At 44.8% G+C, this 25,325-nt stretch overlaps 1 protein-coding gene across 1 annotated transcript in view; it reads left to right on the top strand.

Annotated features, from left to right (window-relative positions):
- drd2l (dopamine receptor D2 like) overlaps window positions 1–25,325 on the top strand; it is a gene marked incomplete at both ends in the record, with an annotated part of 73,906 nt that overhangs the window by 4,102 nt on the left and 44,479 nt on the right. Inside the window, one exon of the mRNA XM_084336640.1 lies at window positions 4,734–4,843. Coding sequence (XP_084192766.1) covers window positions 4,734–4,843 — 110 coding nt within the window. The remainder of the gene's footprint in view (window positions 1–4,733; window positions 4,844–25,325) is intronic.

The raw sequence follows: 25,325 nt of genomic DNA, 5'->3' as shown, positions 1-25,325 counted from the left end.
TGCGCTGTAGGATACAACTTTGTGTCCCCGTGCACACAGGACACTGACACTTGCGGAGCCTCTGCGTCGCAGTGTGCCAAATGGGGCTGAACCAGCGTTATGACACTACCCGAGTCCAGGAGCGCTACGGCATCTTTGTCGTTGACGCGCACGGGTAAAAGTGTCGCCGATGTTTCCTTATGGGCCCAACAGGCTGCGCCATAATTGCACGTCTTTCCGCGGGGGTCTGAAGCTGCCGCCGACGGCATGGACACATCCCGGCCTGGGCAGTTCCACGAGAGATGCCCCGGCTCGCCGCAGTCATAGCAGCGTCTTTGGTCCTGGTCGAACAGCGGTCTTCTTCGGGGTAGTTCGGGATCACCTGCGTTCCCTACCCGGCCCCTTGGGCTGGGCTCGTCGGGACCCCTCCTTGTTCTCGGCCGCTCTGGCTTTTCCCCTCGCCCCCCTTTGAGTAACTCCCGCGTTACCTGGTGGGCCTCCACAATATTCACCAGCTGCTCCACGGAGCGGGGGTCCGCTTGACTCGCCTGCTTCTTCGTGTCATAGGGGAGGGCTCTGACAAAGCGGTCCATAACAATCCGTTCCAAGACCGTGGGCCCTCCGGGGTCAGTCATTAGCCAGGCTCGGCTTATGCGGACCAGGTCGTGCATCTGGGAGCGCGGGGAGGCCTGTGCGTCATACACCCAGTCATGGAACCGCTGCGCACGGGACTGCAGACTATGGCCGTAACGGGACAAAATGTCCTGCTTTAGCCGAGTGTAGTTCTCGGCTTGCTCCGGTGGCAGGTCCTGGTAGGCCTTTTGCGCATTACCCGACAGGAAGGGGGCCAGCAGTCCCCCCCAGTCGTCTTCTGGCCAGCCCTCCCGGCCGGCGGTGCGCTCAAACGCTAGGAGATAGGCTTCTATATCCTCCTGCTCCGTCAGCTTGGGGATGAAGCGCCCGGGGTTAGGCCGCGTCCCGGCGGCCCCTTCCTTCCGCCGGTGAGAGGCCATCCGCTGGAGCTCCGCGTGGATCATCCCCGTCTGTTTCCTCTGTTCTTGCAGGGCCTCTTCGTGCCGGGTCTGTTGTTCCATGCTCGCCTGTACGAGCTGCTGCACCAGCGCGTCCATGCTTTTTCCGATATTAAATATATATATTTTTTTTAATTTCTTTTATTCTACTTTGATAAAGTCTATTGTTGTTTATTCCGCACCCCTGATTGCCAGTAGACTATGCCCGCATTCTCCACCACTGTGGCAATTCCAGGTGTAGGGGTGGCAGAATAAACAACACACAGACAGGTTGCAGTTCCCAAAATCATGCTCTTTATTTTCTAGTCAAATAATAACGGTTTGCTGGCGGTAATCTGTCGGCCGGGCGGCGTCTCCGCTCTGTGGCCTTTTGCCTTGCGCTGCTACGGGGGGACTGAGAGGAGGCTCCTCGGCTCCATTAAGTTCCCCCTCCCCAACAGGCGCACCGCGCCGTGATTCGCTAATCACGTAATCACTCTGATGGGTCTTTAGTGACAGGTGCGTCCGGAAGCGGACGCCCAAACATGGGCAGCGCCCAGCCATTGGGTCGCCACATAGCGCCCATCAATCACCAAGCCCAGGGGTGGCTTGGGGTTGCCACTGTGTGTGTGTGTGTGTGTGTGTGTGTGTGTGTGTGTGTGTGTGTGTGTGTGTGTGTGTGTGTGTGTGTGTGTGTGTGTGTGTGTGTGTGTGTGTGTGTGTGTGTGTGTGTGTGTGTGTGTGTGTGCGTTAATTTCCCCAAGGGGATCAATAAAGGAATATCTTATCGTATCTTAACATGCATATGACAAATGAAGAAATTTAACTTGAACTAATGCAATAACTGAGAGAAAATACACTTGGGTCCAAAGTAACTGTTCCCTAGCAACAGAATCCCAGTGAGTAAGTACCGTATTATAGAATTTATTTCTCAATGGCACAATGGCCACATTGTGCCAGAGAGGCATTGATGAATGCCTGTGGGCATTGAGCCCTTTACTGGGTGTAACTGAGGGGTACAATTCCCTGACTGTATTACTAGATATGATACTTACTACCACTACCTTTGTACTTAATATTCGGCCACCCAGTACACGGCATAAATATATTATCATGAACACTCTCACGTAGATGAAACGGATCCAACACAAATGTACGAATTAGAAACGGGTCTTTATTTCCTACACAGCGATGGTGTGTAGAATAAACACTTAATCACTTAATTACATTTATGAATTGAAATAGTATGCACTTTTATGGCAAGGAGTATTCGTCGGTATATCAATAGATAATGTCCAATCTCTGAAGGCGCAGGTGGTAAATATACGACCTGGAATAGTTAAGGAATAACAGCAATGATACTTTAATGATTATAGGCTGGATACACTAGAGGGGGTTAATCCGGTCGCTTGTAAGCCGACAGGAGTAGGAGGGGGGGGGGGGTAGAATCCAGCTGCCTCGTCCGGCCAAGGGTATCCCAGGAGAACCCACTGTAGTGCCGTTCAATGCGCCGGCGATCCTTGGACCACAGATGAAAGCAGGTGGACTCTTTGTGGGCCGGCTCTCTCCGGTCCACGGGGGAGAGATGTGGAGAGACCTCGTCTTGCAGAGCGTCTCCTCACCTTGCGTCCTCTCCAGGGGGGGGGTTCCAACACACGGTAGTGTCGGGGGTCTTTATCCATAGAATAATCAAAGTATCCAAAGCATAATCCGTGCCTGGGAAGGCGGGCTGTCGTCGGTAGAATAATCCGGTATACAGGTCCACTCGCTCGTCGGCTCTGGGGCTCCTCGGGTGCAGCTTCACATAGGGTCAACCACCCTGGGTAAGCAGCCAGTTCTCTGCCCGAAACGATGGGGTACTGACTACGGTAGTATTCTCACCGCACGAAGCACTATATATTAACAGACTATTATTAGCTTAATAGACTACGTCCAACTCGACGATATAGTGCCAAATATGACTATTCAAATATTAATATACACGATGTCTCAATACCGATGGTAGGCCGAACTTGGCCTTACTCCCACACGTGGCATCGCGGGGAGGCTTTACGTCTGTGACTCTATTGGAGGGTAAGAAACTGGACTGAAAAGAAAGTCCTACTTTAGTAGCGCAGTATATATACGCACTATGAACAAATAGTCCCATTAGTGGTGCGGTAGCCAAATTCCTACGCGGAACTAGGACTTGTTTGTACATGTCGAGCGGTACGTTTGAACTGGGTCTGAGGGGTATGGCAGCCTGGCACCAAGGTCTCGACCAATAGTAGAATGGAGACTATTATGGGATGTTCAGTAGGCTAGAATGGATATTCAATGCATATTGTACAAGGAATATACAAGGGATATCAGGGAATATTAGAGAATATACAAATACAATTAAATATATATATATAAATAAATAAATATATATATTCGGTTTAATCTGGCCCTTCACAACACTGGGCTTACTGGCTTCGCTCTCACCGGGGTCAAGTGAAATGTCAATTCGATTTACATGTCTTTTCACGTCTGCCTCAGCTCAGATTATGGGCATTTCCACCATAGCTGCATAATATTGTACACCTCATTCACTCTGTGTGTTTTTCAGGGATGGATTAAAGTCACTATAAATTGCACAAGAAGTGGATTGTCTTAAAAATCTGACAATTGAATTATAATTTTCTTTAATCGTATATCCAGTACAGCATATCAAGTTCAAGTTCAAGTTTCTTTATTAGTTGTCATACAGAAGTACAGAATACTTTTATACAAAATGCTTCTTTCTGTTTCGCTCCAGAGACTGTGCTAGGCAAAAATAGATAATAAAATAAGTATAGCAAGTATAAAATAGAAGTCAAGTCTATGTTCAGTATATACATATATACAATGCTCTATGTAGAGTAGAAGTAACTGAGTTACCATACAATATACTATACAGTGCAAAGCAGAAGTGGGATGAGGTACAATTTAGGTACAATATAATTTACAGTAAGGTGTAATGAGGTATGGGTTGTAGTGCAAATTCTTTACCGATAAATATAAAGTGTGCTTAGGTGTACTAAAGTGGTTAAAGTGGGTGCTGCAGTGAGTTGTATGTTTAAAGTGAGTGTGTGCGTGTGGATGTGTGTGCTGTGAGTGCATTTGATGGTTGTTACATAGTGTCTTCTGAGTCTTTCTGTGCTTGCCATGAGACTCCTGTATCGCTTGCCTGACCGCAGCAGTTCAAAGAGGCAGTTGTTTGGGTGGCTCGAGTCTTTGATCATTCTCTTAGCCTTGCCCATGCACCGCTTGTTGTAAATGCCCTGGAGAGTGGGAAGCCCCCCTCCAATTGTGCGTTCGGCTGAGCGGGCCACTCTCTGTAGTCTGCTACGGTCTTGTGCGGTGCTATTCCCAAACCAGGAGGTGATATTGCCAGTCAGTATGCTCTCTATTGTGCATGAGTAGAAGTTCTTAAGGATCTTCTGACTGACTTGGAACTTCCGTAGGCGTCTGAGGAAGTAGAGGCGTTGCTGTGCCTTCTTCACAACACTGTCAATGTGTGAGGTCCATGTCAAGTCCTCGGATATGTGGACTCCGAGGTACTTAAAACTGTTCACTCTCTCAACCGGTGCCCCGTTGATACTGAGGGGGCTGTAGTCCCTGACCCCCGACCTCCATAAATATAAATAAATTATTTAGAATGAATACATACTGTTAGCACTTGAAGTAAAATGTTGCTTTTGAATGGATTGAACGTGAAGTGTGCATTTCCTCCTGTTGAAGGTGGTGGGAGAGTGGCACTTCAGTCTCATCCACTGTGACATCCTGCTCACACTGGATGTCATGATGTGCACCGCTAGCATCCTCAACCTCTGTGCCATCAGCATCGACAGGTATGTATGGGCCTTTTGCTGTTTCCGTTTAGTTGGTTGGATTATTATTATTTTTTTTCTTTCTTTCTTTCTTTCTTTCTTTCTTTCTTTCTTTCTTTCTTTCTTTCTTTCTTTCTTTCTTTCTTTCTTTCTTTCTTTCTTTCTTTCTTTCTTTCTTTCTTTCTTTCTTTCTTTCTTTCTTTCTTTCTTTCTTTCTTTCTTTCTTTCTTTCTTTCTCTCTCTCATCACAAGATCGCCGCAGTGTGAGAGGTCGTGTCTCAATTGCTCGTCTGTTTGTCGCAGTTTGTAGCCGATAATACTACTATTTTGATCCACTTTAATTAGTTTGAGCAGTTTAACCATTTCAGTTTCATTGCGGTGGTTTTTTGCCTTGTTTGTTTGTGAAAATGTCAACTATTACACTGCAAAGTTTGATGGACGCCATCGAGAAGAGCAAGACTGAAACGCTTCAAATGCTGAGACACATTGATACAAAAGTGGATACAGTTCAGGCTGGCTTGACTAGTATTCAGAACTCCCTGGAGATGTTGGGAGGTCAAGTCGAGTTAATTGAGGAGAGAGTCGGCAAAAACGAGAGTAATGTCGATAATCTTCTTGCTCGGGTGAAAGTTCTAGAGGAACACAATGCTTACCTACGTGAGAAGACTGATGACCTGGAGAATCGGAGTCGTCAACTGAATCTTCGTGTCGTCGGAATCCCTGAGTCTGCTGAAGGCACCGATGTGATTGGGTTCATGTCCAAAATAATTCCATTGCTCCTGGGTCCGGATACCTTCCCCACCGCTCCAATCATCGAAAGAGCCCATCGCAGGCGGTTAGGTGGCCGAGCGGAGATTGCGTTCGTCACCAGCCCCGGAGCTGTGAGCTGGATTCGCCTGTTCGAATCCAGCTCACAGCTCCGGGGTTGTCACCAGCTTGGCTGGCCGTCTGCACTAATACAATTGGCTGTATTAGAGGGTGGGAGAAGCTGGCGGGGTGGGTCCGGGTCGTTGTAAACAGCGACTCCTACAGTTCGGTCGGGGCGCCTGCTAAGCGCGGATAGGACTCGAGGGGGATAGTGTGGTCCTCCCACACGCTACGCCCTCTCGATGAGAATCCGCGCTGCCAGGTGAAAAGAAGCGGTGATTGGCTGGACGTGTGTCGGAGGAAGCACGTGGTAGCCTCCACTCTCCCAGATGATCTGACTGTGGGGGGTCAGTGCGCAGCGACCAGGAAGGGACTGGGAATTGGCATACGACTAACATTGGGATGGGAGAAAATCGGAGGAAAATGGAGGGGGAAAAAGACAACAAAAAAAAAAAAAGAAAGAGCCCATCGCTCACCGACAAATTGTCAGAACGAGCGTCGCACTCCTAGGCCATCATCATAAAGTTGCTCTACTTCCAGGACAAGGTGAAAATCCTTCGACTTGCCAGAGAGAGTAAGAGAGTGGAATTCAACGGGTCTCGTGTCTACTTCAACCCAGACCTCAGCGCAGACTTGGCGAGGCGTCACAAGAGCTTCGCCACCATCAAACGCAAACTCCGCGAACGTAAGATCAAGTACTTTGTTCGCTATCCATGTACATTATGTGTCACCATTGATGGCAAAGAAGAAAGATTTAACTGTCCCAAGCTTGCTGAAAATGCCTTGATATCTTTACCGAACTCTCCAGAAGATATGCGGTACGAATGATGATGTTTATGACTGAGATAGTGCTCGGTAACTCTTCTTATGGTCCGAGCCGGCGTATTAATTAATTGGCCGTGCCCTCTCTTCTTCTTAATTCTCCTTTGTTCCTTCATATGAAGTGATGCCTCTGCATTATGAGTTTTGTTCTATTTGTGCCATGTTTATGATTTGGAAATATGTGCTCAATGTTAGCGTGAGCCTACTACATGGCTTCATTAATGTTACATGCTGTTGTGTTTACATTCTGAATGTCGTAGCGGAAATGTGTCACTTCCGGTAGCGCCTACGTGCGTACGTCACGTTAATACCGTGACTAATTCATAGTAGAGATTTATCAGAATTAAAGATTTTAAGTCTTTGATGCCGCCTGTAAATTTCAGGCTACAAACTTTCTTTTCTTTTTCTTTTTCTTTCTCTAAGAATACAGACAGAGCTTCGAGTTTATAGTGAATTCCCATAGACATGCCAGGTACTGCTGGGACATGCTGGGATTTAGTTTTGTGTTGTCATGTATTTATGTTATGTTGTGTGTGTGTACTTGAATGTATGTCGCTCTCCTGCTCCCTGCTCATTATCCATTGTTCCTCCTTGCACAAGACTATATATCCCGTTGTTTTCTTTTAATACAACTCTGGTATGATGAATACCTTTAAAGGTTTAAATGTTATTCACCTGAATATAAGGAGTCTGTACCCCAAAATCAATCTACTTCGAGCTTGGCTTGTCTACAATAATCCCAGTGTAATTACTGTGTCTGAGACATGGTTGCATAGTGCAATCTCTGACAATGAAGTTGAACTTGACAACTATGTTCTGTACAGAGCTGATAGGGGTACTAGAGGTGGAGGAGTGTCTTTTTATTAAAATTTCTTTTCATGAAAATAAACAGTTGACCATAGGAAATATTTATAGACCTCCTGATTCTCCCTCTGAATCTACAAATGATATATTATCCACCATTAACTCTTTAGATCGTCCAAATGAAATTATTATCTTGGGTGACTTTAACATCAACTGGCTAGATCGATCATCTAGTAATGCTCGAAACCTATTTGGCAGTGTTAATTTAACTCAACTCATAAGTGAGCCTACTAGAGTTGATACTAGATCCAAGTCCCTGCTAGATTGGATTCTCGTCTCACACCCGGACAGAATTTCAAACTCTGGTGTGTTACCTGATAGTTTCAGCGACCATCTTCTGCATTTGGAAGATAAAGTTACCACGTCTACCACCAAAATTTATCAGGATAAGACAATGTAGGAATTTGAATATTGAGCACTTTATTCAAGATATAACATCTATAAATTGGGACAGGTTTAAATTGATTCCATTTGTTGAAGATGCATGTAATTTCTTCTACACTGAGCTTACTAATGTTATTGACCATCATGCTCCCTGGAAGACGCTCAAAGTAAAGGGTAGACACTTGCCCTGGATTAATAGTGAACTTATAAATCTGTATAAACAAAGAGATAAGGCTTGGGAAAAGCATCGTCTGACAAAGGATTCTGCCGACTTCATTGCATATAAACAAATACGGAACTTATGTACAACTAAAACAAGAAATGCTAAATCCAACTATTTCAAAGATTGTTTAAGCAATGAATTTAGCAATCCAAAACAGTTTTGGAAGAGAATCAACAGTATTACTAAGAAGTCATCTATAAATCCCACTCATATTAGAATTAATAATGAAGTTGTCAATGATCCCTCCTCAATTGCATTTGCCTTTAATCAGCACTTTAATTCTGTCTGCAGACTCAAATTTAATGACCCCTCATATTCCGATGTGCCTCTTAATAACACCAGATGCAACAGCTCTTTTTCCTTTAGAAGTATCCGTCCGCTTGATGTTCAGAAGGTCATTGATGAATTAAGATTGGGTACTAGCTGTGGTTCAGATGGTATGGAGATCAAATTCATCAAACTTGCATCTCATGTATTATCATATCCTTTGTCTGATTTATTTCATTTATCTTTGACAACTAATGAAACTTCATTAAGCTGGAAATGTGCAAAAGTCATTCCATTGCATAAAGGTGGTGATCCTTCTGATCTCAATAATTATAGGCCAATTTCAATTATTAATAGTATAGCAAAAATATTTGAAAAACAAATGTTTAATCAATTATCCCATTATGTTAATGAATCTCATATTTTATCACCATGCCAATCTGGTTTCAGGCCAAACTACTCCACAACTACAGCCCTTCTGAAGTTGACCAATGATGTTCACTCAGCAATGAACAATAACATGGTTACTGGTGCAATATTTATAGATCTCACAAAGGCTTTTGATTTGGTTGATCATTATCTTCTTCTTGACAAACTGTGTGCTATTGGTGTCTCTAATAATTCTTTACTTTGGTTCAATTCATATCTCCATCAGAGACGTCAGTGTGTATCATATCAGGGTAAACAGTCTGATTTTTTTGATTATGGATAAAGGTGTTCCTCAAGGTTCATCTTTAGGACCATTATTATTTTCTATATTTGTTAATGATCTCACCCTGATACCATCTGACTGTCTTACTCAATTGTATGCTGATGATACAGTGATTTATTCCTCTAAGTCTGATATTCAACAAATTCAGTACTCTTTACAGACTCATTTTGATGCTGTCCAGAAATGGTTATCTATTAACAAACTTTTATTAAATAAGAAGAAGTCCTATAGTATGCTGTTTGGTACTAGATCAAATCTGGTGCAAATATCAAATCAGTTGTCGATTAAGTTTTTAGATGATGCTCCGCTTGAAAATGTCGATGAATATAAGTATCTGGGTCTTTGGCTTGATTCTCAACTCACCTTCAAGTCACATATTGATGCTGTGATGAAGAAAACAAATTGTAGCCTGAGAATATTGTATCGTTCTATTAACTGTTTTTCTCTTCAGGTTAGGAAAATAATCATTATACAGCTGGTACTTCCAATAATGGATTACGCAGACATAGTCTATCAAAACACCACACTAACAAATCTCCGTCCTTTAAATGTTACTTATAATAGTGTTTGCAGATTTATATTGAGGTGTCCTTATAGAACCCATCACTGTCTTATGTTTGAGTTGTTAAACTGGCTTTCTCCCCAATTCAGAAGACATTTTCATTGGTTGCTTTTTGTTTACAAATGTATTTACTTTAATTATCCCCCCTATCTAAAGCAGTTTTTAACACCATATAGTTCAACTTATAATTTAAGACACGGATCTTCCTTTCTTTAGTATACCTCGAACCATCAAAGCTATCGGTCGACTTGCCTTTAAATATAAAGCACCAGCTGATTGATCATCTACAGACTACTTGCACCTGTTATTGATTTACTGTGTTAGGGCTTACATGTCGTTTTCAGATCAAATTATAATTTTGTATGTGTTTTATAAGGGAACATATATTGGTGATCCTCTTGGGAGGAATCAGTGTGGATTGTGGGGGTGAGCTTGGGAGAGCGTCTGTCAGTGTATAAGTGCATTTGTTGTCCTGTTTTTTGTTTTGTTATGTATTGTATTGTATTGTATGTTTTGTATCCTATGTTAAGGACCCCCTCGAAAATGAGATAGCATATCTCAAGGGGTTTATCCTTCTAATAAATTTCAAATTTCAAAATTTCTCTCTCTTATCTCCCGGGGGGAAACAACACCCAACTAGAGCGACACACAAAACCCCAGAACATTACAATAATTCACCCATGGAACGATGTGTTAGGTTGCGTTCCACACGGACAATTATGTTTGTTACTTTCCTGTCGGCAAACGAGTTCCTGTTAGCTAGCAAGTAGCAATTGAAGTTGAATAAACGTTTAGCAAGATTTTATTTTGCTAACTACATTTTGTGTTGTCGTTTTTAGTCAACAACATTGCATGAATAATTTTGTCACGTTAGTGTCACATGATCTCCATTAACGTGACGTATCGTCTAGTTTTCGTCAGGGGAAAAAGCTTCATTAACAACCATATAGTCATAATTTCCGTTGACTAAATACACTGAGATTCAGCCTGAAGGCTTCTGGTCCAGAGCAAAGCTTATAATAACTAAAATAAGAAATTATGGCTAATCAATATGTCATTTCTTTTTTTATTATTTAATTTATTCTGCTCCACTGGAAGTTGTACCCTTCTCTTACCGAGGTAATTACTGGTCTAGATTCCTACGACATGCTAGCTTGCACACACGCACGTGTGCATGCATACACACAAACGCACGCACTCCTCCTGTAGGCCTATGTGCTTTCAAGGTGACACAATGCATCCAGCATCCCAAGCCCAGGAGATCTTTTGGTTTACACAAAGTGGGAAATGGAGGTTTTGCACTATGACTTTCAATGCCCAGTGAAATCAATAGTGTTTCATTTTCAGCCTTTGTGGATTGAAGAGCCCATCTGTGTTAGGGCAGGAATGGCGGAGCCCAATAGCAGAACACAGGAGAGAGAGAATGGAGCGTTTTAGGTTGGTTTTAATGTTCACCCACAAGCAGACAGGTATAGGAATGTGCAAGTAGACACAAGCAGGTGCACTTCTCGTGCTGCACAGGAGCATCCAGGTGGGTGGTGTCTCGGGAGCGGTGGTCCTGGGCACAGGGAGAGCAAAGATTAGGACAAGGTACTGTATGTAACAAGGACAGAGTACCAAGGCTAGGGTGCGACGTCGTACCTAGGTAGTTAGGTTAACACTGCGACGAGGGTAGAGCAGGATCCGTGGGCTGAAGTAGGAGTTCGTTGATGAGGGAATCCCTCACAGCCGCGTTAATTGATGTTGATCCTGGGGTTGGATGCTGCCCATATAAGGGTGTGGAAGGATGAGGGGTGAGGAAGGCTTCCGCCGTGATGGTGTGGAAGGAGGAGGGGTGAGGAAGGCTCTCGCCGTGATTATGACAGGACCCCCCCCTCTACAGGCGCCTCCTGGCGACCCTCCAGGCTTGCCAGGGTTGGCCCGATGGAAATCCTGGATGAGGGCAGGATCCAGGACCATCTGGCGGGAGACCCAGCTGCGCTCCTCCGGGCCGTAGCCCTCCCAGTCCACCAGGTACTGGAAGCTGCGACCGCGACGACGCACGTCCAGTAACTGCCGGGCGGTGTAGGCTGGATGGTCGTCGATGATCAGCGGAGGGGGAGGTTCCAGTGCTGGGGGAGACAGGGGACTGGAGACCACCGGCTTCAGCTGGGAGACATGGAATGAGGGGTAAATGCGCATATGGGAGGGAAGCTGGAGTCTGACAACTGAGGGGTTAATGACAGACAGAATCTTGTAAGGGCCAACAAAACGGGGGGGTGAGTTTTCAGGAAACTGATTTGAGAGGCAGGTCCCGAGACGAGAGCCAAACCATCTGATCTGGTTGATAGTCGCTTTGGATAAAAGCGTCAGCTAAATGACTAAATGTAAATGTAAATGTAGTCGGGGGCCGGGTGCCGGTGGTGGTCGGCAAAGCGTAGATTCTGGTCAGCGGAGCAGCGCGGCCCTGGTGTCCTCCCATATCCTCCTGCAGCGGTGAAGGTGCACATGCACAGAGGGAACTGAGATCTCCTCCTCCTGGGTAGGGAACAGTGGAGGCTGGTAGCCCAGAGAAGACTCGAAGGGGGACTGACCTGTGGCAGCAGAGGACAAGGAGTTGTGGGCGTACTCGATCCATGGCAGGAAGGCGCTCCAGCCAGAGGGGTCCCGGGTCGTGATGCAGTGGAGGGCGGACCCCAGGTCCTGGTTGGCCCGCTCCGACTGGCCGTTGTTTTGCGGGTGGTATCCGGAGGAGAGGCTGACCGTTGCCCCCAGGGCCCGACAGAAGGCCTTCCAGACCTGGGAGATTAATTGAGGCCCTCTGTCGGAGACGATGTCCACCGGGATCCCGTGGAGGCGGAAGCCGTGGAGCACCATCAGGTCTGCAGTCTCTGAAGCAGAGGGAAGTTTGGGGAGAGCAACAAAGTGAACAGCCTTCGAGAACCGATCGACAATGGTGAGAATGACTGTGTTACCGTGTGAGGGGGGCAGACCGGTGACAAAGTCCAGGGCGACGTGTGACCAGGGCCGGCCAGGAACAGGCAGCGGACGGAGGAGCCCGGCAGGTTGTTGGTGGGAAGCCTTCCCCACGAGCACAGACGGTGCAGGCAAGGACGAAGGCACGGGTGTCTTCCCTCATGGAGACCCACCAGAAGTGCCGCTTCAGTAGAGACAGGGTATGGTAGATCCCAGGATGACAGGCGAACCGGGAGGCGTGGATCCACTGGAGCACCTGGGAGCGGACAAGGTCGGTAACAAAAAGCCGGTTAGGTGGGCCGCTACCTGGATCAGGCTGGACGCGCTGAGCCTCTTGGACGACGGACTGGATCTCCCAGGTGGCGGAAGCCACCAAGCAGGAGGAAGGGAGGATGGTGTCAGGGTGTGAGAGGCCCCCTTCGGGGACAAACTGCCGGGAGAGGGCGTCCGGCTTAATGTTCTTGGAGCCTGGCCTGTAGGTCAGGGTGAAATTGAACCGGCCGAAGAACAGCGCCCAGCGGGCCTGGCGGGAGTTCAGGGGCTTGGCCGTCTGGACGTAGGCGAGGTTCTTATGGTCCGTCCAGACCAGGAAGGGGATCTCTGAGCCCTCCAGCTAGTGCCTCCATTCCTCCAGGGCCAGTTTGACTGCCAGGTCCAGGAGCTCCAGGTTTCCAATATCATAGTTGACCTCCGCCGGGGTCAGGCGGTGAGAGAAGAAGGCGCAGGGGTGTAGTCTCTGGTCGAGAGCGGAGCGCTGGGAGAGGACCGCCCCCACCCCGGTAGTCGAGGCATCCACCTCCACCACGAACTGGCGGGACGTGTCCGGCTGGACGAGGATGGGCGCGGAGGTGAAGCGACTACGCAGATCGGAGAAGGCGGAGTCCACTTTAGCAGACCAGGTAGAGCAGGATCCGTGGGCTGAAGTAGGAGTTCATTGACGAGGGAATCCCTCACAGCCGCGTTAATTGATGTCCCTCTGGCAGCGTGGGAATCCTGGGGTTGGATGCTGCCCATATAAGGGTGTGGAAGGGTGAGGAAGGCTTCCGCCGTGATGGTGTGGAAGGAGGAGGGGTGAGGAAGGCTCTCGCCGTGATTATGACAATCTGAGATGTGTGACGTCTTTGAGATGTCTCCTTTTGCACTTTGCCAGGTCAGGTCCATCAGTTTGGGGAGGTGACCCAAATCCCACATTGGCAGAGTTTAACTCTATAAATAATAATAATAATAATTTACTTTATTTGTATAGCACCTTTCATACAGAAACTGCAGCTCAAATTGCTTCACAACAGAAAAAAGACAGGCATAAAATTAGCACATAAAGTGCTGACATAAAATCACAGTTTTTCACATTAGGATCCTAACATCCCAACAGGCCACCTTGTTTATGGTTTGATTCAGTTTTAAATAGACAACAATAAAAAGAGTAAGATAAAATAGACAGAGTAAAATTGTGCAGTGCAATAAAATAGTAGAATAGAATAGATTAAGAAAAAAGTTTTACAGTGCAATACAATAGTTCTGGATTACTGTTCAACAGTTCAAAGTTTTCTTTACCTTCTCTGTTTGGTATCCACAGTTTAAAACTTGACAGTCTTCCCTCCTGTTTTATACCCACTTTGACCCTTTGAACCTCCCACTCAGGGCAAACCTCCCTCTCAGGGAGGCGAGTCAATCTATGAAAAAAAAGCACTTAACCCAAAAAAAATTGATACAAAAGGTTTTTCGATGGATTCCGATAGTATTGGGCGTGCTAAATAACATACTAAAAGTCGACCAAAATCGACCCCCCCGAAAGCCGCCATTTCCAAGATGGCGTCCCAGATGGCGGTGGAGATATTAAAATGGCTATATCTCAAATTGAGAATATGGTGCAAAGGATTTCTCAACTGATTCCGGTACCTCTGGGCATGTTCACTAACATACTAAAAATCTAGGGAAATACACCTTCCAGAAAGGCTTAATTTTCAAGATGGCGTCCAAAATGGCGGCAGACCAAGCTTAAAATGGCTATATATCTCAATAGACAACCGTCTTATTTGCTGCAGACAATGTAGATCATAATATTCTAACAATTGATGGGAAAGGGACATTTCATGGGATGGGCATGATAGCTGCCTTGACACCAGGACAGAAGACAGACCAAAGGATTCCGAGGTTCAGAATTAATGAACTGAATCTTGTGCAGAGGTCAAAAGTTGTGATAATAGATTATCACTTTGCCAAACACTTTTGCAGAGACACCACATTTAAAGAACTTCCAAGACTCGCAGAATGTAACAAGATGGTTGATCTGCTTTGGGAGTTATCGTTCAATTTCAAACAGCCTGCACCTGGTTGGCAGGGGATGATGCACATTATTCATAAGGGAGATGAACATCCAGGGCAGTCTTCAGTGAGATACTTACCAATGATAGACATGTACTCCGGAGACAAAACATGCATTCTGTCAACACTGGAGTTCATTTGTGGTCTGGCATCCAAACACCACCTTGCCCCAGTAGTTACATTTGACCAACCCCTATATTGGAAAGCAGCAGAGATAATCCTAGATTCACCACAGTGCAGTCACCTCAAGTCCTTTGTCCTGCTCCTAGGAGGATTTCACACATTTATGAATTTTCTAGGAGCAATTGGTACACTGATGGACGGTACAGGACTTAAGGACATTCTAGGGGTAGTCTATGGGGAGAACTCAGTAGCCCATATGATGACAGGCAAATCAGTTCAGAGAGCATTCCGTGGCCATCTTCTGGTTGACAAATGTCTTAACCGCATGATAATATCAGAAATGGTAGATGATAGTCATGAATTTGCAGCAATGGTTGAACAGTCTGAAGCAATGTATACCTCAATAGTTAAGGGTGAAATGCCATTGGAAACAGTGTTCACATCAGAGACCCTCATTACAATAAATGAAGAGCTGGGAAAAAGGAAGATGGAACTGTGTGCTAGATCCAAAACTAGTCAGTTGTGGCTAAATTACCAACACATGTTAGAAGTTGCTAGGTCACTGATAACAGCAGATCGCACAGGTTCCTGGCTTTTGCACCTATGCACTGTTTCTGAATGCATGCCGATATTCGCTGCGGCTGGGCATTACAATTACTTGAAATCGGCACACTTTTATGTCCAAGAGATGAGTCAGCTTCACATCAACCACCCAGATGTCTTCAGACAATTTGAAAAGGGTTTTCATGTTATCCGTCGCTGCAGCCAATCATGGGCAGGCCTCAGCTCAGATCTTGTAATCGAAACAACATTGATGAGGTCATTGAAGACTACAGGAGGGATGACACATGGAAGTGGAATGACCGACAATCAGAGATCCCTTTGGACAATGTCAAAGGGCATAACATCAGAGTATAACACTGGCAATGCAGGAGTTCTCAAACCAGACATACACAACATCAGAACAGCACAAGGATTCAACAGAGGCAAGGATGAAAAGGGATGCTGCTGACCTGGAGAAGATCACTTCAAAACTTGCTATATGTTCACCTTTCTCTCCAGACTCTTCTTTAAGGAATGTTGTTACAGGTGTTGTCGCTGAGGATGGAGTGAACGTGCATGATTATGACTCTGTTGGACATGCACAAAATGATCGGACAGCCGGCATTCACATTTTCATTTAGTAGAAAGGATAAAGCCATAACCCTTGGACAAAAAGCGTCTATCAAGGTTGCTCCTGATCGAATCATTGATTCTGCACTTCTTTTTCAACGTTTCCTTATTGTCTCCAAAACTGGAGAGCTGTCATTGGAGGAGGTTATGCGTTACGAACTCAGTCCTTTCCCTCCTGCCCTCTTTGAAGCCGGAAACGTCTTCCGCAAAGCTGATAAACCACAACTAGCGCACGCGATCTGTGATCATGCAAGTGATGCAATCCTAGATTCTGTACCAGAAACGGAGCATTATGTTCTTGATGGTGGTTCACTCCTTCACCGAATACAATGGAAGCACGGACAAAGCTATGGTAAAATTGCACAGTCATATGCAGACTTCACCATCCAACATTATGGCTCAGCTACAACCATTGTGTTTGATGGCTATGAGGATGGGCCATCCATTAAAGACAACACACATCAAAGAAGAGGAAACAATATTCATCCCATTGTCAACTTCACTGCTGAGACAGAGTTCTCAGGTAAGAAGGAGGAGTTCCTGTCAAGAGATCTGAATAAACAGAAACTGATCCACATGATAAGTGATGAACTGAAAGAACGGGATTGCACTGTTCATCCATGCTGTGACTGGCTGTGACACAACTTCCCGGATCTTCGGAGTTGGCAAAAAGACAGCATTCCAAAAACTTGTAAAAGGGGATCCTGTCCTTCAGGCTTGTGCCAATGCATTCACTGTACCAAACCAGACAACAGATGTGATCGATGACCTTGGGTGCCAAGCAATGGCTGTCTTTTTTGGTGGAAAGTGCACAGATTCGCTTGCAAAAATTAGATATAACATTTTCAGCAAGAAGGTTGTCTCAGCTTCATCAACGGTAACGCCTGAACGTCTACCACCAACTGAATCTGCTACCAAATTCCACTGTCGTAGAGCATACTACCAGGTCATGGTCTGGATGGGAACAGATGATGGTATAGATGCTCTAGACTGGGGCTGGAACCTGCAGGACAATAGATTTGTCCCACTCATGTCAACAATGAATGCTGCTCCAGACAGTCTCTTGAAGGTCATTCATTGTAACTGTACCACTGCCTGCAAGACACTTCGCTGCTCATGCAGAAAATATGGACTACCTTGTACTACTGTCTGTGGACCATGTCAACTTCATGAATGTGACAATCCACATAACAAGTTTCTCCCAGAGGATCCTGAAGATGATGATGAGTAGGCCTAAAGACCACAATAAGTGGGTCATTTATTTTGTGTTCAACACCAAAGCCAGCTTTCTAGGTTGAATATAATAACCAATTTTAATTTTAGCCAAAATAAGCTACAGGCAGCCATTTTGATGATGCAAATGATGCATTCCTAGCAGATATATTTAGCTAGATATTTTGCTCGTTATTAATGTATAGAGGTGCCAGAATCAGTTTATAAATCCTTTAGAAATGTTTTCCCATTTGAGATACAGGCATTCTAAGCTCCCAGTCGTCATTTTGGACACCATTTTGAAAATGAAGCCTCTTCGGAAGGTGTATTTCCCTAAAACTTTAGTATGTTCCTAAGTATGTCTAGGGGTACTTGGGGTACCAGAATCAAATGACAAAATCATTTATATAATTTTTATATTGACATATATATAGCCATTTTAAGCTTGGCCAGCCGCAATTTTGGACGCCATCTTGAAAATGAAGCCTTTCTGGAAGGTGTATTTTCCTAGATTTTTAGTATGTTAGTGAGCATGCCCAGAGGTACCAGAATCAGTTGAGAAATCCTTTGCACCATTTTCTTAATTTGAGATATAGCCATTTTAATCGCCCCGGCGCCATCTGGGACGCCATCTTGGAAATGACTGCTTTCGGAGGGGTCGATTTTGGTCGACTTTTAGTATGTTATTTAGCACGCCCAATACTACCAGAATCCATTGAAAAACCTTTTGTATCAATTTTTTTGGGGTTAAACCATATATTGACTCGCCTACTCTCTCAGGGTGCAGTTCTAGGCCTGGGTCAGTTTTAAAGCCTGACAGTCTTTCTTGTTTGATACCCACACAGTTTAATACCTGACAGTTTTGAACCTGTAATAAAAAGTAATAGACAGAGTAAAATAATACAGTGCAATAAAATAGTAGAATAGAATAGATAGTAAAATTATGCAACAGTGCAATACAATAGAATGGACAGAGTAAAATAGTGCTACAGTACAATCAACAGCGGAGTGTATTAGAAGGCTATGGTGAAAATATTAAGAGCTTCCCTAATGTCCATAGGTAGTGTGTTCCATAACTTTGGTGCATAGTTTGCAAAGGCTGCATCCCCGATTTTCCTTGTGGCTTGGAACCCGAGAGAGATCAGTCATGTTATTGTACTGGTGGTTTACATCCCTCCAACTGCCAATGCGAAGCTTGCTACCGAGTCCCGAGTCACACATGACCTGCAGCGCGCCTCGCCTGATGCGCTCGTGATAATAAATGGAGATTTTAATAACTGTACATTGTCCTCCACTCTGCCGTCCTTCAAGCAGTTTATTAAGTGCCCTACGCGGGGTGACTGAACACTCGATTTGTTTTACACAAACGTTGAGAAGAGCTACATTACGAAGCGGCTCCCCCCTGTTGTGTATGTGTATCACAACGGTGTTCACTGGGCCTTTAAGATGGCACGGTAATGTTACGACAGTGCTGTGAAATACCGTAAAGTGTTGTGGTAACATGAGTTGGTATGGTGTGTTGTTGTGCACTGGTGGAGCATGTAATAAAACGTCTAAACGTTACGTCGCAGTCCAGTACGTTTTTGGATACATAATATTGGCGACGAGGATGGGATCATGGATTCCCTACTTTCACCTCTCTCTCCGTTCCTTGCCCTGCCTGGCGAGTGAATCCACCGGTTCCGTGGATTCACTGGCTGGAAGCGTTTAATACGTATAATAGCCGTCGGGCTCGCCGACTCTAATGCTGCTAGGAAGAGAGCCCTGCTCATCCACAACCTGGGAACCGAGGGACAACAGATCTTTAGGACTCTCGGAGCTGCACTGAATTATGCGGACTGTGTCAGGCTGCTGTCGGGACATTTCGCTGCTCCACAAAACGTCATGCTCCGGCTAATCGTCTTCCGTCAGCGACGTCAGCAGGCGGGTGAGTCGGTCCACCACTATGTAGCTGACCTACGGGAGCTGGCTAGCCTCTGTAAGTTTGGAGTGCTGGAAGATGAACTGATACAGGATCAGCTAGCTGAACATACTAATAACCCAAAGCTCAGAGATAAGCTATTAACACTTTGATCGCCATGGTTAAATTCATAATTTACCATCCCTCGCCATCTCTATTTGTCTATGGAGAAGTTCTCCTTCTTTGCAGGGCTATAACTTTTTTAATTGTATTGCTAAATTGACATTATTATGGCCCATTCAATGTCCTATATCTATTGTTCAGGGTGTAGCAACGTTATACTTTTTCATTCACATATTCATACTAAAATACGGTCTAAAGTATAAGTATGTTTTTATCGTTTTCTGCAGCTTTCTCCAGAACTTGATTTATAGCCCCAAATGCATTATATTGATGATCAAATACAGTTTGGTAGGAATCTGTGCGAGATAAAAAATTTCAACTGGACGTGGTTCTAGGAGTTACTACGTATGATCTGATGTTGACCGGATGGGCGGGGGGTCGTTTATAATTCCGTGGGCAACGTTATATCATTCATCTAGTGTGGGATCATCAGAGCAGTTAGTAAAGGACACGTTGGAAAATAACGCTGGATCTTACCGTATCTTCCTCGCGCCGTTGGGCGATGAGCGTGGAGCAGAGATATTCCTATTATGGGATGTATAAATACCCGATCCATTTCCAGGTTGTATAATAGTATATACGTCCAAATCATGTTGTTTGTCGAGTTATTTGCACCGATCGGTGTTCACTGTGTCAAGATGGAGTCCTGCTAATGATAGCGAGTGCCCGGACGAAATATGGGTGAGCACCACTTCATCCACATGACTTCCTGTTGGGCGATCTGCCGATCGGCCACCAGATGGCGCTCTTGAACCGTTAGAGAGTTGAGTGGAGCTCAGCAGTATATCTCAGGTCCCCGGGGGAGAAATATGATTTCGATCACAGATTTTTTAAATATTGATATCAAAGACGTGTTACGGCGTCTTCGGCAGAATGAGCATGGCGGGGAATGGCGAGTTTCGGCGTTTCCGGCGATTAAAGTGTTAATGATGCCAGATGAATTGACATTGACAAAGGCTGTTAATATTGCTTTCCATCTCGAGTCAGTGTAACCCAGGTTTCAGATTCATAACTATTTAGTTATAGGAACATAAATAGTTAATGTCATTGAATAAGAACATAAATAGTTAATGCTATTGTGTAAGAACATAAATAGTTAATGTTATTGGCTCATATGTATATTCATATGAGATTAGCAACGTTTGACCAAATCCTTGAATTGCCTAACTGCCCTTTAAATTACCTCATGACGCGAGATAGGTGTCACGACAGCCACGCCTTGCCTTACGGCAGGTGAGCCTTGCCATACAGCAGATGACATTACAGATTGAAACGAGACTGACACAGCTGAATGCTGCTGGATACTGAAATGAACTAGCACCACGAAATAGTTATCAAACAGCCATAAAAGATTCCCCCAGTTACAAAACCGAAGAAGTTGTTGCAGTTAAAGAGCATACCATTTCCGGAAGCAGTTTTGGTGAGTTTCATCAATATTGTGCTGTTCATTGTCGAATGTACAAAATAGCTACAGTAGCTCAAGGCTAATCAGCTAATAGTGTAGCTTCATCCTGAGTCACGCTAGCGAAGCTCCAAGCTCAATTTGGTTAAATAAAAACTAGAAAGGAACCATTTCAGAAGTACTTATAATTGTATTGATATGCTGTATGATAAGAACATGGTCTATATACATTTTGACTGCTTTTGAGAATGTAATATGGAATGTGAGGAATGTTCCCATATGGTAGCGCACTTTAGCCTAATTTAGCATAAGACAGATGGATATTCCCACGTGCTGTGATAAGGTAACCTACTTTAGATTAGCATAGCTAAAAGTAGCCTGATTGATTATTCATTCTAAAAGCAATGAAAAGATGATGAAGCGATAAAAGATGGTAAATAGCTTTTATTTTCTGAATGCCTGTATAACGCAGGCCAGGTTTTTCTAGCACCCCGTTCCACCCCCGGGAAGAGGTTCCCAGGAGTCCCGGCCGACCACCATTCACCACGTGTGCCCACGCGGGACGAGGCAGTGTGCCGGACTGACACAAGATGGCGAGCCAACCCACTGAACCTCATTTCTAGATCAAGGCTATGCCGGCCTGGACTGATTACCCCTGTTGCCTCAACAACTGTTGCCTCAACAGCCTGGTAGGATTGTGAAATTGCCTTCCTCATTCCCAGTGAGGAGGTGGATCAGGAATTAATGAACTAATTGAACTTGAGTCACAAGAACTTCCAAGGACCATCATATCCTTTTCTATGACACGAACTGATTGAACGAGAACACAAGGACTTCCAAGGGCTTTGACCCCGTTTCACCTTTTGTATTTTGATATTGTATTTCGTATTTGATTGATGCACATTGTATATATAGCCACTGATATTTCTCCTATAAGAAGGAAGAGTTAAAGGGTAAATGCACCCAGTAAGATACTTGAACTACTGATATTTCTCCTATAAGAAGGGAGAGTTAAAGGGTAAATGCACCCAGTAGGATACTTGAACCACTGATATTTCTCCTATAAGAAGGGAGAGTTAAAGGGTAAATGCACCCAGTAGGATACTTGAACCACTGATATTTCTCCTATAAGAAGGGAGAGTTAAAGGGTAAATGCACAGAATAAGATACCTGAACTACTGATGTTCTCCTGTAAAGAGGATGAGTTAAAGGGTCAATGTACCCAGTAAGATACTTGAATCTCACTGATAACATATTGATTATAGTTGAATCACTGCTGGTTCTCCTGTAAAGAAAGTGTGAGGGTTTCGGTGTGGTATAGAAGAGTAGACCCCAAATGCAGGTAACACAAGCAGAGAGAGAAGAGGCTGAGGCGACGGAATGAAGTGAACAGGCTTTTACTGAGCAGTTGCAAACAAGGATACAAGTTGAAACTGTTACAAACAAAAGCGAACTGCAAAACCCGAAAACAATACACAGCAATGCTGGAAGAATAAGGACTAAATAGGAACGGACTCACGGGGAATACTAGTGACAAAAGGTGAGTACGTGACCGAAACCAACTATGAGAAACAATACACTGAAACAAGCCTTAAAGGGACACCAAGTAAAGTATTAACACTTAGAGAATACATATGTAAAAGAGATGAAGGAACATGAAAAGGATACCTTAAAGGAAACATATGAAAAGGTTAAACCTTTCAGGAACATATGTAAAGATAAACCTTTTAAAACACAAGCTAAAACGCACCACACAACATAAACAGAGAAAACACAGCATTAAAGTGATTCAGCAAACCTAGACTAACATGCCATAGAGTCCAGTATCTGGAGTTGCTGCGTTCGGCCACCAGAGGGCGGCAGAAAACCACTGTTCATATTTTTCTGGCATGATCCCTGGCTGGGACGCCTGTAGCTGTTCCGCAACCGTTCCTACTTCCGGGGTAGGCCTGATTGGCCCCGACAGGCACGTGACCCGCCGCGGCCACGCCCCGCGGCAGCCCCAGGAGCAAGCGCGCTACTGCTGGAGTTCGCTTCGCCTTTCACATCGCTGCCGTTGGCGAAAGCAGACAAATGAATGACTAATTCGGTCAGAAATAACGTAACTAATAACGTTAGTAAGCACTGCTTATATGCTTATTATGTCTGCGGGGTACAGTAAACGTTTCTCCCGGTACATTCTGAAGAGCACACCGCTGTATGTTGGAGAAGGAGTTCGCGGCGCCTTTCACTGTCATCAGTCATAATAATATCATCAGTCATCTCTAATAATATTAATCACTGTTCAATGTACTAATATACAATACGGCTCACTTTTCCCACTTCAATGACAGAGCCGCTGTTTAATAATATTGTCCCGGCGGAGCTCCGTCGCGGCAGCATTATGTAGCAGTAATCCCCCCTTCTTTACCATCAACAAACTAGCTCAATTGGTAACTCTGCTTAGCTGTGGATCCTATGGTCCTAAGTTTGATTCCCTTAAGTTTTTTTTTTTTTTTTTTAACGTGCATTGCATAGCGTGTATGGTACAGTAACGGTCTCTGGAGCGCAACAGTAAGAAGCATTTGCACTGCAATGCATACACCTTACTGTAAATTGTACCATACAATATACAATATACAATACGATAAAAATGCTCTGAGTTTCGTAAAAGTCAGTCAAAGCTTACCAAAAGCACGAGCAGTGAACTCCAAGACCACGTGACTGAACTCAAACTAGAAAGAAACAGACTAAGAAATGACGTAAACTCCATGATCAAAACTGCAAAAAAAAATTTCATCAATGACAAAACCGAGGAAAACAAAAATAAACCACGTGAACTTTGGAAATTACTCAACAATCAACTAGGCTGCAGTAAAAAACTCAAAACCAGGTTCTCAAACATAAACATAAAGACGGACAACACGCTCATCACAGACAAGCTGGATGTAGCCAATTACTTAAACACTTTCTTCACAAACATAGCCACAACACTGGTAAACAAACTACCCTCCCACTCAGGGCAGTATGGGGTAGAACACATAGTAGCATACTACATGAACCTAGGCGTCCACAAAGACGACTTCAAACTGGAAATAGTAACTACAGATGAGGTACTCAAAAAACTGAGCGCCCTCCAACCAAACAAGGCCACTGGCCATGACAACATCCCCTCCAAATTCCTCAGAGACTCAGCAGCAGCCATCACCCCAGTCATCACACACATAATAAACCTCTCCATAAAACAGGGACACGTCCCCAAGGACTTCAAAATTGCGAGAGTAACACCCCTGCACAAAAAGGGCAGCAAATTAGACCCGGGTAACTACCGCCCTGTTTCTATCCTTACATCCATCTCGAAAGTCATGGAAAAAATAGTATACGAACAGATCGAAAAGTACCTCGCGGAAAAAAATCTAATCTACGAATTCCAATCTGGCTTCAGAACATCCCACTCCACTGACACATGCCTTCTCTACTTGAACGACCACATCAAACAAGAGGTGGACGCGGGCAAATACTGCGGCATGGTCATGCTGGACCTACAAAAGGCCTTCGACACTGTCAATCACACCATTCTGATTGACAAGCTAAAAGCAATTGGTTTTGATAGTTTATCAGTGAGCTGGATACAATCCTACCTGGAGGGGAGGGAACAGATGGTGGAAGTAAACGGTACCCTATCCCCCCCCCTCACAGTGAGCTGTGGTGTTCCACAAGGAAGCATACTAGGACCGCTACTATTCCTAATTTATGCAAATGACATGTCGTCAGCTTGTGACTGCAACTTGTTCCTGTTTGCGGACGACTCAGCCCTGCTGGTCTCTGACAAGAACAAGTTACAGGTTGAAAAAGCCCTCAGCTCGGAACTAGGCAAAATCTGCATATGGCTCGCCGACAACAAACTATCATTACACATGGGCAAAACAGAGTCCATTCTCTTCGGTTCAAATAACAAACTCAGCAAGACCGACGGCTTCTCGGTTACAGTGGGTGACAATATTATCACAAGGAAAGATGAAATTACCTACCTGGGTTCCATCCTAGAGGCTAATCTTTCCTGTGACAAAATGGCATCCAATGTAATAAAAAAAGTCAACCAACGAACGCGATTCTTGTACCGGATCTCCTCTCTGGTAAACAAGAATACCCTGAAGACTCTAGCAGGAGCACTCATTCAAGGGTACTACGACTATGCTTGCACCTCATGGTACCAAAGCACCTCAAAGGCACTAAAAAACAAATTACAAACATCTCAAAACAAGCTAGTCAGACTACTACTTGACCTGACTCCTAGAACCCACCTCACCCCTGCCCACTTTGACAACCTAGGATGGCTTAGAGTAGACGACAGAGTACAGCAACTTGCAATGGGCCTGGTCTACAAGATACACTACGCGACCAAGGTACCCATGTACATGTCAAAATACTTCCCAAAGGTCAGTGAATACCACGATCACAACACCAGAGGGAGCTCCACAAATCATGTAAAACCCAGATTCGGCTCAAACAAGGGACTAAACACGTTTCGCAATTATGCCACATCAATG

This window comes from Notolepis coatsorum (genome assembly GCF_963971535.1).
Source record: "Notolepis coatsorum genome assembly, chromosome: 19".
Taxonomy (NCBI): domain Eukaryota; kingdom Metazoa; phylum Chordata; class Actinopteri; order Aulopiformes; family Paralepididae; genus Notolepis; species Notolepis coatsorum.
The sequence above is the reverse complement of the archived record's forward strand: the minus strand, read 5'-3'. Positions and strand labels throughout refer to the sequence as shown.